Source organism: Zea mays, chromosome 1, assembly GCF_902167145.1.
Source record: "Zea mays cultivar B73 chromosome 1, Zm-B73-REFERENCE-NAM-5.0, whole genome shotgun sequence".
Classification (NCBI taxonomy): Eukaryota; Viridiplantae; Streptophyta; class Magnoliopsida; order Poales; family Poaceae; genus Zea; species Zea mays.
The window spans coordinates 80558987-80574687 of record NC_050096.1 but is presented as its reverse complement, the minus strand read 5'-3'; the positions used below and the strand labels follow the sequence as shown (position 1 = coordinate 80574687).

Below are 15701 nucleotides of genomic sequence, written 5' to 3'. Positions count from 1 at the left end.
CGTTATTATGAATATCAATATTATGACAATAAACAATGTTCAAAAACCAACCTCATGTTCTCAAACTAGTAAGGAAATGTTCAAACTACTCGAAATCAAACAAGTCCAAACACACAGGACCAGGGTACGCCGATACAAAGGTGAGCAACACCTTATGAAATAAATTAGTACTCTTCAGACAGGATTGTTGATGAAATAGTCGATTAAACCTTTCCTCCTCGCGAGGTAGACAGCTCTCAATTCTTCAGGTAAAGCATCCATGTCCATAGCATAAAGTTTCTTCAGCTCTTCGTCCTTTTGCTTCCTGTCTTCCATCATCAATTTTTTCCTGCACTTGTATTTCCTTGGATTGAACCTCCAACTTCTTGAGTTCAACTTCCTTCATGAACTCAATGTTCTGTTGTTTCAGGTCGGATTTTTCTTCACTTTGCTTCAATCTTGCTATTTGAATGTCATGGATTCTTGACAGGTAGTCAGTAGACTGGGATGAACTGGACATTGACTTCTTCCTTGATGCTTTCGTCGAGTCACGTCCTAATGGTCTCTTGCCTTTCGAACCACCTTCATCAAATTCCACTTCATTAACAGACCCTGTAGGTGTTAGACTACGAACAGGCTCCGTCCCCGCATTGCCTCTCTAGGGGCTTCCATGAACCATGGCATCCCATTTGGGTTCGTTTTTTAGGCGCGTCCAGCAATGCATGAAATGAAAAGGTTTTTTCTGTGACGTTGCATACAGAGTTGCAGCTTTCGAAGTCTACACAAGATTGAAAAGCAGTTGCCAGTGCATGAATAACATTAAGTGGACAAAAACCATGACATACATAAAGTATTACAAATGAATATCATTGTACCTTGTCGTTATCTATGAGGCCACTCTGGTTCTCCCTTAGTACTCGAGCGTAGAATCTAGCAAATTTTCCTGTTTCAGCTCTAATTTTGTCCCACCTGCTGCTGAGAGCCCTATTAAGTCTCAATGGAAACTCACCCCTAAGTTCATTGTACCTTTTCTCAATTCTAGCCCACAAACCCTCCTTCCTCTGCCCTGTGCTAATAACTGGGTCACTACTAATCTCTAGCCATGTTTTGCAAAGCAACAGGTCTTCATCAGGTTTGAAGTTCTGTTCCTTTGTCCTTCTAAATGTCGCAGGTGTATCTGAAGGTTTGGTAGGGCTGTTAACTTCATGGACACTGTGTTCTGCTTTGGATTCAAAATTTATAGGGTCAGTCTGGCTGGGAACATGGGTGGAAACTTGTGGACCTGCAATGGGTGGTACCATCTGTGGTTGACCGAAAGATGTTTGTGTAGGAGGACTCCCAGTATTCGTCATACCAAAATATGGGTTCCATGGATTACGAAAGGTATATGAAGATGGGTCATTAGGTCCCTGGGACCAAGTAGGATTGGTCATATGGGATGTAGGATTACTAAAAATAGAAGCCTGGGTTGGGTCCAAACCTTGGGCGTGCCACATCTGAGGATCCCACATGGGTGGGGGGGAATTTGGTTACCTGAATTGGGGCTGGCAGCAGGTGGTCGAAAAGGTGTGTTTGTGTTGTTGTCAGCCATTCTGGAATGAAATACATAAATACATTAAGTTGGACAACAGATAACAAACTTGGAGTACAAACTACAAACTTTAATGCATTTCACTTAAGGTTCATAGACAATGAACACAAGGATGAACCATTGCACATAATTTTCATACAAAAGGATGAAGCATTCCACATAAGGTCCGTACATAAGCAAACATAAGCTTCAAGCATTCCTACATCGGGTACGCAGGCATCACAGACAGAACACAAAAGTTCCTATTTTATTTGGATGCATTACTACCACTACGACCATGGTCTAGGTACCACTATTACAAGTTCCAAATGCTATACCTAGTGGACCTGTCCAAGTCGTAGGAGTCATTGTCACTGGCCTCATACAATTCTGGTGAGGAAGGGGGGTGAAAGTGAATTGTCTAGGCACTGTCTTCGCAGGCTCAGCAAGGTTAATTTGTTCTTCCATCCTCTCCTTCTCTGGGTCAGACCTTGCTTTGCTCTCGAGTGCATCCTGCTCCATCAGATCTACCTCCTTTCGAATAGCAAGGAGAGCATTTAGAAGGTAATGCTCGTCACCCAAATGACGGAAAGCCTCTTCTAAAAAGGTCCTAATGTTCACAGCACCACTTTCCACTGAGGATGCAAGATTGAGGACCAAGTGTTGCAGCACTTTGGCATCATGGCTGCTCATCTTGATTCCAATCCTCAGCAGTTGGTCCTTGGCTAGACAAGGTGCATACATGAAAAAATTAGGGGCAGTGTTGTTACTAATTGGTGCAATTGAAGTGTTAATGTCAGTTAGGAAACATGTGTGGGCTGCAATATAATAAAGTCATGTGCCAAAGAAATAAACCAAACTGTTCATGCCAGTTACCAAAGAATTGTTGGTTGCAATGTTAATGCAGTTTAAAGAATTTGAACACAGTATCCGTGGCTTGGTCCATATGTTTGTTGCTTATAAAAAAACAAACATCCACAAGAAACATGGAAGCGCAGACAACATACATAGACAGTACAGTTAATCAGATGATTAAATACAAAGAACTAAAGCGAAAAAGGATTTAGAACCTCAGTTAGTTGAAGTGGACTTCAAATAATGAAATAAAATTTTGAAGCTGCATAGTAAAGGTTGCGTCAGTTGCATGCAATGCTTAGTCATGAAACGGTAATTGGTACTTAGTTATTCGCATAGGAAGAGGAACATTCATTTCTTGAACAGGTACATAGAGGAAACAACATACAAACAACATACAAATTAATTCACCAGTGACACATTGATGGATAAACAAAAATGACCACACGACGATGACGACTATCAAAATCAGACAAGAGTGTTCATGTTGTTTCCTATGATCCAAAACTAAAAGTGAACTTCGACATGATGTACATGATATGGACGGATCACTTAGGCTTCATACGCTAACAATAGGCCATTCGGACAACCGAGTTAACCCTAGCTGTCAAAGTTCGCCATGAACAAATGCATCGATCTACTTAAAATGTGAAGTACATGTAAACCCTAGGGTTATTCGAAGGAAGGTGTTTTTGGGAGACGGATTCAATCCGAGCTGAAGAACTTGGAGCAGCGATTGATGTACCTTGGACCTTGAAGCTCGAATGACGCAGATCGGCTCAGCGTAGATCTGTCGGCGAATCGATGAACTCCCGTTGACCTCCACCCCGCAGACGACGAACTGGCGGACACAGACGACCGGCGGCGGCGTCTTCGCACGGATCGGCCGGGTCGCCGCTCCGCGAACTTGGCCGCTGGATCCGCGTTGCCGACGACGTCTGCTGCTCGCCGCCCGGACCAACAGAAAGGATTCGCGGCCGACGGCGGATCCACGGCCGACGGCGGATCCACGGCTGCCTTCTCCTGGAGCGGTGCGGTCGCCCTTGAATCGCCTGGACCTCCCTCGTCGGAGTTTTCCGACCGCGCGCGCTTGTCTGGGAAGCTACCGGCCGAGGGGGAGGCGAGCGCCATAGCGTCCCCTTCCATTTAGCGAGAGAGAGAAAGAATCGGGAGGGGAGAGGAGGAGGAAGAGGGAAGCGTTGAAGGGGAAGGGGGCGTACTGTAGCCCCTATATGGGCTACAGTAATAGGAGAGGGGGTGCCAAGGGTGCACCGTTGAACATAGTCTGAGCACGGCCGAGAAAACAGGCTTACACGTTGACATGGGCTCCGTTTGGTTCAGCTTCTGGGGCGCTTCTGGCCACCAGAAGCCGCTTCTTGGACCCAAACGCTCAGATTCTTGAACAGCTTCTATGAAAAGCGCTTACAACAGAAGCTCACAATACACACGACCAGAGAAGCGGGTGGCTTGCGGCTGCTGAGAGAAGCGGGTGCATTTCTTCACCATGGATCATCAGTTCCTTTCATTTGAAGCAATGTCCCTTCTGATTTGTTCGGCCCTTCATTCCTTGCGATTAAGAAGATCGAATCTTTGAGGTCGTTTGGAAATTTAGTAAGGAGAGAACTAGTGTATGATTTTCACCGAGAGTTCATCCTGCTCTGTGCACTTGCATAACGTGTTTGTACTTCTATTTTCTAAACAATTTGTACACGATTTACATGTTTGTTTAAAGTATACACTCAGTAGATTCTTTCAACAGCTAGGTTACCAAACACCCAGATTCTTAACAGACAGCTTTTCTCCACAGCCAGCTTCCCTCCACAGCTAGCTTTTCAGAAAAGCTCTTCAGAAAAAAGCCGATCCAAACAGACCCATGGGCCCACCAGCCAACACAATAGACACAATCCAAACTCACATTTTCCTCTTCGTCTGCCATCGACTCATCGTGTGGCTCTTTCATTGCGGCCAGCAGCTCCAGCCTCCAGCAACGGTGAGCGAGGCCCCGGGACCTCTCCTCTCTCCCCGCCGCCGCTGTTCTTGCACCGAGGCAAGTGCTCCTCCTCACTCGTCCCCTGCTAATCTGCTATAGACCGATTAGTCTGCACTGTATATCCCTTCTATTCCAATCCACTGTTCTCCAGTATTTGCGGTAGATTAGATTAAATGAATTCGGAACATAGCTCAGGGCCGTGGCTATAAGCCATCACTTGTAGATTGATCTCAGGTGTACCAATACCAACCTTACTTTCGTGATCTTTTCAGAGAACTCCAACTTTTCGCGAGTTGAGGGTTGGCCTTGGGAGGAGGCGGGGCAATGGGCAGCAGCACGGCGGAGAAGTTCAGGTTCTGCATTGACAGGGGCGGCACCTTTACTGACATCTATGCCGAGGTACCCGGGAGAAGAGAAGGCTACGTCATGAAGCTTCTCTCCGTCGACCCGTCGAACTACGACGACGCGCCCATCGAAGGGATCAGGAGGATCCTGGAGGAGTTCTCTGGAGAGAGGATCCCCCGGTCGGCCAAGATCCCCACCGGCAGGATCGAGTGGATCAGGATGGGCACCACGGTCGCCACGAACGCCCTCCTGGAGAGGAAGGGCGAGAGGATCGCGCTTTGCGTGACAAGGGGGTTTAGGGATTTGCTCCAGATCGGTAACCAGGCTCGCCCGAACATATTCGACCTCAAGGTGTCAAAGCCGTCGAATCTTTACGAGGAGGTGATTGAGGTCGACGAGCGAGTTGAGCTCGTTCGGGATGGTGACAGAGATGAGTCATCTGTTGAAGGGATCTCTGGGGAACTGGTGAGGGTGTCAAAACCTGTCGATGTCCAAGCACTGAAGCCTCTGTTGAAAGGTTTGCTTGACAAGGGGATCAGATGCTTGGCAGTGGTGTTGATGCATTCGTACACTTATCCTCACCATGAACTCCTGGTTGAGAAGTTAGCTCTGGGGATGGGATTCAAGCACGTATCATTGTCTTCGTCTCTGACACCGATGGTCCGTGCAGTGCCTCGGGGCCTGACGGCAAGCGTGGACGCGTATCTCACACCAGTGATCAAAGAGTACCTATCGGGATTCATGTCGAGATATGAAGGGGGCTCTGAACAAGTGAATGTGCTATTTATGCAGTCAGATGGAGGACTAGCACCAGAGAGGCGATTCTCTGGGCATAAAGCAGTATTGTCAGGCCCTGCAGGTGGCGTGGTTGGCTATTCGCAGACCTTATTTGGACTTGAGACATCCAAGCCACTGATTGGGTTTGACATGGGAGGTACATCCACAGATGTCAGCCGCTATGATGGAAGCTATGAACAAGTTCTGGAGACACAGATTGCTGGGGCTATTATTCAAGCTCCCCAGCTTGACATAAACACTGTGGCTGCTGGTGGCGGATCAAAGCTTAAGTTTCAATTTGGCGCTTTCAAGGTTGGGCCAGAATCTGTTGGAGCACACCCTGGTCCAGTTTGTTACCGAAAAGGTGGTGAGCTAGCAATTACCGATGCCAATTTGATCCTAGGAACCGTTATTCCTGAATACTTCCCATCAATATTTGGTCCGAATGAAGACATGCCTCTTGATTATGAGGCTACAAGAAAGGCCTTTGAAAATCTTGCACTTGAAATCAACTCTCACCGAAAGAGTCAGGACCCATCAGCAAAGGACATGACAATTGAAGAGGTTGCACTTGGGTTTGTCAATGTCGCAAATGAGACAATGTGCCGGCCTATACGCCAACTGACTGAAATGAAGGGGCACGATACAAAGAACCATGCCCTCGCATGCTTTGGTGGTGCTGGTCCACAACATGCATGCGCAATGGCAAGGTCTTTGGGCATGTCTGAGGTACTTGTCCACCGGTACTGTGGAATACTAAGTGCATATGGGATGGGTCTTGCTGATGTCATTGAGGATTTGCAAGAACCATACTCTGCTGTTTATAATACCGATTCTTCTGCAGAAGCATCTAGAAGAGAAGCCCTTTTAGTAAAACATGTGAAAGAAAAGCTGAGGGAGCAGGGTTTTGGAGAGGAGAGCATCAGGACAGATTCATACTTGAATTTGAGGTATGAGGGAACTGATACAGCCATAATGGTTAGACAGCCAGAGCAAGGATCTGGAAATGACTATGCTGATGAGTTTGAAAAATTATTTCAGCAAGAGTATGGCTTCAAATTGCTAAACAGGAAAATACTCATATGTGATGTGAGAGTTCAGGGTGTTGGTACTACAAACATCCTGCAGCCTCGTGAACTGACGCAAATATCAACCAAACCTGTGCAAGAAAGTTCATGCCGGATTTATTTTTCAAGTGGATGGCAAGATACTCCGCTGTACAAGCTTGAGAATTTGGGTTATGGCCATCTATTGGAGGGTCCTGCAGTTATTATGAATGGGAATAGTACTGTGATCATAGAAAAAGACTGTAAAGCCATAATTACAAAGTATGGTAACATAAAAATAGATATCAATGCAGCTCCAAGCACTGTATCGATATCAGAGAAAGTTGCAGATGTGGTCCAGCTTTCTATTTTCAATCACCGATTCATGGGCATTGCTGAACAGATGGGTCGGACACTTCAAAGAACTTCAATTTCCACTAACATAAAGGAAAGGCTAGACTTCTCTTGTGCTCTCTTTGGTCCAGATGGCGGCCTTGTTGCAAATGCACCTCATGTCCCTGTGCATCTAGGAGCCATGTCTAGTACTGTGTGTTGGCAGCTTAACTTTTGGGGTGAGAACCTCAATGAGGGTGATGTTCTTGTAACAAATCATCCATGTTCTGGGGGGAGCCATCTTCCAGACATAACAGTTGTCACACCAGTTTTTGATCACGGTAAGCTTGTCTTTTTTGTTGCTAGTCGAGGCCACCATGCTGAGATTGGTGGCATCACGCCAGGAAGCATGCCTCCTTTCTCAAAGTGTATTTGGGAGGAAGGTGCTGCCATCAGAGCATTTAAACTTGTCGAAAGGGGTGTTTTCCAAGAGAAAGGAATAATCCAGCTGCTGCAGTCACCTTGCTCTGATGAACTTGCTGGCTATAAGATCCCAGGAACACGTAGGATCCAAGATAATCTTTCCGATCTCCGTGCTCAGGTTGCGGCAAACCAGAGAGGTATAGCACTTATCAAAGAACTCATAAATCAGTACGGGTTGATCACTGTTCAATCATATATGAACCATGTTCAAAAGAATGCTGAGGTAGCTGTCAGGGAGATGCTCAAAACAGTTGCGTCTAGAGTTGCAAAGGAGAATGGATCATGTGTTGTCGAGGATGAAGATTATATGGATGACGGCTCTGTCATTCACTTGAAACTCACCCTTGATGCTATTAAAGGTGAAGCTACAATTGACTTCGAGGGTACCAGTCCTGAGGTCTATGGCAACTGGAATGCTCCTGAAGCAGTCACAACAGCTGCTGTCATATACTGCCTACGCTGCTTGGTGGATGTTGATATACCACTAAATCAAGGCTGCCTAGCGCCTGTGAAGATCCTCATTCCTAAGGGCTCTTTCCTCTCACCAAGTGACAAGGCTGCTGTTGTTGGTGGCAATGTGCTGACGTCTCAGAGAGTGACCGATGTTATCCTAATGGCGTTCCAAGCCTGTGCCTGCTCTCAGGGCTGCATGAACAATTTGACCTTCGGGGACGACACCTTCGGTTACTACGAGACCATCGGAGGTGGATGTGGAGCTGGGCCGACATGGGACGGCACTAGCGGTGTTCAGTGTCACATGACAAATACAAGGATGACTGACCCTGAGATCTTTGAGCAGCGGTACCCTGCCCTTCTGCACACATTTAGCATCAGGGAGAACAGTGGAGGTTCTGGTTTACACAGAGGTGGTGATGGCCTTGTAAGGGAGATTGAGTTCCGGCGGCCTATTGTTGTGAGCGTTCTATCTGAGAGACGGGTGCATGCTCCCAGGGGACTCAAAGGAGGACGAGATGGAGATCGTGGTGCAAACTATTTAGTCAGAGAAGATGGTAGAAAGATTTACCTTGGAGGAAAGAACACTGTAACGGTCAGTGCTGGTGATATCCTTCAGATTTTCACGCCCGGTGGCGGTGGCTTTGGCTGTCCTTGATGGCACTTCCTGCAGACGCGGACCTTCCTCCATTTGTTTCCTACCTTTGTACACCAGTAGCTCTATTTAGATCGCGATTAAAATAAAACGTAATAAAACCGCCAACAACTGGAGATTCCTTATGCTATTGTTGCTCCCCGAGGCATTGGATCCGAATGCAGCATGAATGGTGCTATTGTTTATCAGATATCATTTATGTGAAACCAGCAATCCCAAAATTGGTGATGAATGATGCTTGCTCTTTCTTCTTGTTTTGATATTAGTCGGAAATTGCCACGCTAATCTTCTTATCGTTTATATTAAACATGCCCTCGTATGCCTTCTTCATACCTCAGCTTGTGATTGTTTCTTTCCGTTTGCTTCAAAACTATTGTTTCCGGTAGCTGCTTTTGATGCATCCGTTTGTTACTGGTAAGGATGAAAACTAGATTGTTTCCGGCCTGCTTTTGATGGGTTAAGATCGTATCTAGCAGTTCACTCATATAGTCTACTGTTTTATACTGTTTTGCAAGATCATATCCAACAGTTCACTCATATAGTCTACTGACTTATACTGTTTTGTATTATAGACTCATAGAGTGGAGTTTGAATATGAGCATGAAAATAAGTAAGCTGCTAGAGATAGCCTAAATGTAATTGTTTGTTAGATCGTGTCTAACATTTTATCTATATGATCACCAAAAAACTGTTTGCAAAGTGAATTTTGAATATAAGGATGATAAGCAGCTGAAGATAGTCTTACCGGTAGGGGTGAAAACAGTATATATAATTTCTATAAAAATGCATACAACAGTATATATAATTTCTATAAAAATGCATACAAGAGAGGAGATAGAATTTCTATACAGAGGATGGAGGAGTTATGTATATTTAGATGAGACTTTAGAGGATACCTATGTTTTCTGGTCGCTCGACCAGCTAGTCGAACTGGGAAACCGACCAGCGACTAATCTCGATTAGTCGTCGACTAGGTCCGACTAATCGAGCTCTGGTCGACCTGGTCGTTTACTGGTCGTCCTGTTCATCCAGGAGACCAGGACCTATGTATATACTATATAATATATACTATTATACTATATAGTAAATAATTATATAACTATATAGTATATATGAACTTCATATACTATATTACGAAGGATAGGGTAAACATGACATGAATTCAGCAATACTGAAAAGTGAAAACAGCAGAGAAACACTTACTAGTTATTAATACTACAAGTCCCAGATACCAGTACCACACAACACACATTACCACCCAGTTACCTAAAGAAGATCTTCATCCAATTGAAATTCATCACCTGCAGCTCCCCTTCCACCTGATTCTTGTTCGCCTTCATCTTCATCATCATTCATTTGTCTTGCTGTCTCTTGTTCTTGTTCATCTTCAGCAGGAGAATTGTCATCTTCTTCACGTATGTCTTGAGCTGTAGCTGCTGCATTTCTGGGTCTTTTTCTGGTTCTAACATAGGTTTGTGTCTGGGTTTGAGAGGAGGAACCAGTAGCAGCAGCAGTCCTAGGCAAATTTTGGCCTCGGAGACCCTGACTTGCACCTAGAGCTTCATCCACGGCGTCCCAAATGTTATCACCATCAGATTCTTCTTCAACCCATTCATTTTGCCATGTAAACTCTTCAAGCAACAGTGGATTGCTTCTCTTTTCCTTGGAACCTAGCTCTCTTATATTTGTGAACCTATTATCCATCTTCCTGTTGTAGCTTACATAGGCCAATTTATTTAGCCTCTTGTGCTCCAGTCTGTTTCTCTTTTTTGTATGGATCTGCACATGGACATAGTTTATTACTCAATCTGAAATTCTCAACTCTTAAGTATGAAGTATGAAGTATGCACAAACAAAAAAACAGTACTTACTGCTGTAAAATCACTCCAGTTTCTTTCACAACCAGATGCTGAGCAACATAGGCTTATAATTCTTTTTGCAAGGCTTTGGAGTTCATATGCCAATCCTCCATAGGCACCCCACCATAAGACTGTCATATAAATTTGAGATTGTTAGATACTTAGATCAGTAGAAAGTAGAAACTAGAAAGTACATTAGCAGACAGAAACTAGATACTTAGATCACTTACTAGGATTTTTTCTCTCTCTGTCTCTTATAGCTCCAGGTTTTGAGAATGCTTCCCCTTCGGACCTCTCATAGTCATCTGCTTGATTACTTATTTTAGTTTGTTCTTCCTCATCACTGATCATTTTCCACATCACATCATTGAACATAGATCTCAGAATTCCAGCTTGCTTCTTGTCTTTCTCCCTAATGGAGAAGAATTTCCCTGGATTCAAAAACAGTGCTGCTCCATACAATGGTTGCTTCATTTGTTGATCCCATCTTTTATCGAAACATGCCAATACTTCTTTAAGTAGTCTAGGCTTCCCTTTCAGTGCTTCCTGGATGGTGTCTCATGCTTTACCCATTGCTACCATGATCTCTGGAGCTGTTGGTGTTTCATCACCATCAGCAATCCGTAAAGCAATGAGAAGGGGTTGTGAAGCCCTTAGGCAATTCTCCAAGTTTTGCCAAAACCCTACAGAGAGGACAATGTTCTCAGCTTGCGTACCTTCTTGACTGGTAGAGAATTTAGAATGCTGCCACTCATCACAAATAAACAAACTGCGCAAACCATTCTTATGTTTTTGCATGCTTGCCAAAGTGAGGAATGATGTTGCAAACCGAGTAATACCTGGCCTAACAAGGTCTCCACCTAGCTTCTCCCTCATTAGGCTATGAAGTCGTCCATTCTTGTAGAGGAACCTCGACACCCTCTTTGCCATAGTAATACAGTCATTGAATTCCTTGATTTTTTTCGATGTCCTCTAACAATAAATCCAAACAGTGAGCAGCACAAGGCGTCCAAAATAGGTGTGGAATTCTTTTCACAAGAACCCTCCCTGCTGCTTTAAAATTAGATCCATTATCAGTTACTATCTGGACGACATGTTCTCTACCAACACTGTCAATTTGCTTCTCTAGTAGATCTGCCAACAATTCAGCACTAGCTATCTCAGTCGATGCATCAACAGAAGCTAAAAAGAATGTCCCTGCAGGACTATTAGCAAGAAAATTGATCAAATGCCGCTGTCTTGTATCAGTCCATGCATCTGACATAATTGAGCAGCTGTATTCCTTCCAAGCTTGTTCATGCTTCGACCTTAATGTTGTTGTCCTATCGACAGCTCTATCAAGCCAAGGCACCCTAACATCATGGTACGATGGACCACGGTATCCAGGACCAAATTGCCCAATTGCATGCAACATAACCTCCCAGCTCCTTGAATTGACGATGTGCAATGGTATTTTGTTCTCATATAGAAAATCTGCGACATGGTCGTTAACAATTTGCTTGGCTTCCTTTCCTTTCTTTGTGCAAGCTTCAAGAGTTGACTGAGTGGTTTTATTTTTATGCCTGTCAGCAACAACTTCTTCTGGCGTCTTGCAAAACATGGCAGCCACTGACTTGCCAAACTTTTGGTTTTGGGTGGGATGAGCTGAAACAACAAAAGAGCTGATGGCGGCTTGAGTTGCTTTCTTCTTCGCTTGCTTGTGCTTTGTCCCTGAACTTGGTTCAGGTTCAGTAGCATCACCATGTTCCTGTCCTCCTTCCTCACTTTCAACAGAAAGCACAAGCCTTGTGTTCCTTTTCAAATAAGCATACATGTCCTTCGAAACTAATTCTGGAACCATTGAACATTTTATCGTATCAGAAAATCCACCGGCAAGGTGCTGTTTGAACCTTTTAATCCCAGAAGGAACAACTTTCAAACAGAAAATACATCGGATGAAATCTTTCTTGGTAGGATCTGGCCACCATCCAAACTTCCAACCAAGATCCTGTGATTTGGCCTTTCTCTTTGAATCAGTTGCGTGTGCACGAACATCGGCAGGCAACTTTGCAATAGCCTTATCAACGAGAGCTGCAGAATCTGCAGCGGCTGAGGCTGATGATGCCGAAGCAAGAACTGTGTTATCCGCAACAGAAGATGGATTGCCGCTGCCCACAACTTGTGATTCTGGGAAGATCACCTCAACATTATCCTGACAGCGACGACCAAACTCTGTACAAGAATAAGGAATAAGGATGGACTGATGGAGTACAAGAATAAAAATTCAGAAGTCCAGTCCAGATTACAGAATGACATAGCAGACAGCACATACAAGGATGAATGATTGAAGGATGAAGATTGAAGAACAGAACTACACAAAAGAATACCTCCAGAAGATGATGAGAGCACCTAGAGGGGGGGTGAATAGGTGATCCTGTGAAAACTTAACCTTATAGCCACAAAAATTTGTTAAGTGTTAGCACAATAATTGCCAAGTGGCTAGAAAGGAGTCTCAACAAAACACAATACCATAAGAGATCAAACACAGAGATGACACAGTGGTTTATCCCGTGGTTCGGCCAAGACCAACGCTTGCCTACTCCACGTTGTGGCGTCCCAATGGACGAGGGTTGCAATCAACCCCTCTCAAGCGGTCCAAAGACCAACTTGAATACCACGGTATTTTGCTTTGCCTTTCAATATCCCGTTTGCGAGGAATCTCCACAACTTGGAGCCTCTCGCCCTTACACTTAAGATTCACAAAGAAATACGGAGTAAGGGAGAAACTAGCAACGCACACAAGACTCAAAATCAGAGCAACAACACGCACACAAGTCGCAACAAGAGCTCGCAACACAACTCAATGAGTTCACAACTCAACAAGAGCTCTAGATGCTATCACAATGAACCAAATGCGTGGAATCGATGTCTTGGTGCTTAGGAATGTTGTAGGAATACTTGGTGTTCTCTTCCATGCGCCTAGGGGTCCCTTTTATAGCCCCAAGGCAGCTAGGAGCCGTTGAGAACAATTCTGGAAGGCCATCCTTGCCTTCTGTCGTCGGGCGCACCGGACAGTCCGGTGCACACCAGACACTGTCCGGTGCCCGATTTCCTTCCTTAAACAGCGCAGCCGACCGTTGCAGATGCGGGAGCCGTTGGCGCACCGGACATGTCCGGTGCACACCGGACAGTCCGGTGCCCCCTTCTAGCCGTTGGCTCGGCCACGTGTCCCGCGCAGATCGCGCGGCCGACCGTTGGCCCGGCCGACCGTTGGCTCACCGGACAGTCCGGTGAATTTTAGCCGTACTCCGTCGGTAAATTCCCGAGAGCGGCCACTTCGCCCGAGGTAGCCTGGCGCACCGGACACTGTCCGGTGCACCACCGGACAGTCCGGTGCCCCAGACCGAAACAGCCTCTTGGCTGTACACAGCCAACTCTTCTCTTTTCTTCTTCATTCTGTTTCTGATACTTAGACAAGTATATTAGTACACAAAACCAATGTACTAAGACTTAGAAACATACCTTTGCTCTTGATTTGCACTTTGTTCATCCATGGGCATAGATTCACATTTAAGCACTTGTGTTGGCACTCAATCACCAAAATACTTTAGAAATGGCCCAAGGGCACATTTCCCTTTCAATCTCCCCCTTTTTGGTGATTTATGCCAACACAACATAAAGCAACTAGAACAAGTGCAATATCACTTCAAATAAAAACTCAAATTTATTTTGATTCAATTGGGCATATATGGATCATCCTTTGCCACCATTTGGTTTGTTTTTGCAAATCAAACACAAAATCCTATCTCTAAGTCAAATCCACTTGTAGAGACACAAAGAGAGGTTTTCCAAAGAAAATTGATTCAAGATTCCAAAAAACTCCCCCTTTTTCCCATAATCAACACTTCTCCCCACAAGAGACCAACTTTTGACAAAAGAGACAATGCAAGAGTTTTGACAACACAAAAGCTCTAATCTACTATTTTCAAAATTCCTCAAGTGGTAGCTGATCCATCTATTGCTTTGGCCTTTATTTTCTCCCCCTTTGGCATCAAGCACCAAAACGGGATCAATCTTGGCCCTTTAACCCTATTGCCTCACCAAAATCTTCAATTAAGAGCAAATAGGCAATAAGAGTCTAAAGATGAACTTGGAATAAGTTACCCTCTCATCGGAGTGCAGTGGAAGTCTTTCATGGTCCAAGTCCACCTTTTCCCTTTCAATTCTCCTTCGAGACTAAATAACGCAAACTCAAGCATATGGTTAGTCTCAAAAGGGTCAAGTTGTAACACAACTCCCCCTAAATATGTGCATCACTTACACAAGAACTTGTGAGGTTCAGGGAATGTTTGTACAACTTGAGCACCACAATAAGCAACAAAATGCAAAAAAGAACATGATCATAAGGCATAAACACATGTATGCTACACTTCAATCCAAGTTCCGCGAATCTAAGACATTTAGCTCACTACGCAGCCTGCAAAAGGTCTTCTCTTCTAGAGGCTTGGTAAAGATATCGGCTAGCTGGTTCTCGGTGCTAACATGAAACACTTCGATATCTCCCTTTTGCTGGTGGTCTCTCAAAAAGTGATGCCGGATGTCTATGTGCTTTGTGCGGCTGTGCTCAACAGGATTCTCCGCCATGCGGATAGCACTCTCATTATCACATAGGAGTGGGACTTTGCTCAGATTGTAGCCAAAGTCCCGGAGGGTTTGCCTCATCCAAAGTAGTTGCGAGCAACACTGTCCTGCGGCAACATACTCGGCCTCAGCGGTGGATAGGGCAACGGAAGTTTGTTTCTTAGAGTTCCACGACACCAGGGACCTTCCTAAGAATTGGCACGTCCCCGATGTACTCTTCCTATCGACCTTACATCCAGCATAGTCGGAATCTGAGTATCCAACCAAGTCAAAGGTAGACCCCTTTGGATACCAGAGCCCGAAGCAAGGCGTAGCAACCAAATATCTAAGAATTCGCTTCACCGCCACTAAGTGACACTCCTTAGGATCGGATTGAAATCTAGCACACATGCATACGCTAAGCATAATATCCGGTCTACTAGCACATAAATAAAGTAAAGACCCTATCATTGACCGGTATGCTTTTTGATCAACGGACTTACCTCCTTTGTTGAGGTCGGTGTGTCCGTCGGTCCCCATTGGAGTCTTTGCGGGCTTGGCGTCCTTCATCCCAAACCGCTTCAGCAAGTCTTGCGTGTACTTCGTTTGGGAGATGAAGGTGCCGTCCTTGAGTTGCTTCACTTGGAACCCAAGGAAGTAGTTCAACTCGCCCATCATCGACATCTCGAATTTCTGCGTCATCACCCTGCTAAACTCTTCATAAGACTTTTGGTTAGTAGAACCAAATATTATGTCA

The 15701-nt window shown here is 44.9% G+C and overlaps 1 protein-coding gene across 1 annotated transcript; it reads left to right on the top strand.

Moving 5' to 3' along the window:
* The first annotated feature begins 4311 nt into the window (after positions 1 to 4311).
* On the top strand, positions 4312 to 8744 carry LOC103637109 (5-oxoprolinase). The gene is made up of 2 exons (XM_008659374.3): positions 4312 to 4451; positions 4667 to 8744. The coding sequence occupies exon 2, from the start codon at positions 4719 to 4721 to the stop codon at positions 8487 to 8489; it is 3771 nt and encodes a 1256-aa protein (XP_008657596.1). The 5' UTR covers positions 4312 to 4451; positions 4667 to 4718; the 3' UTR covers positions 8490 to 8744.
* The last annotated feature ends 6957 nt before the right edge of the window (positions 8745 to 15701 follow it).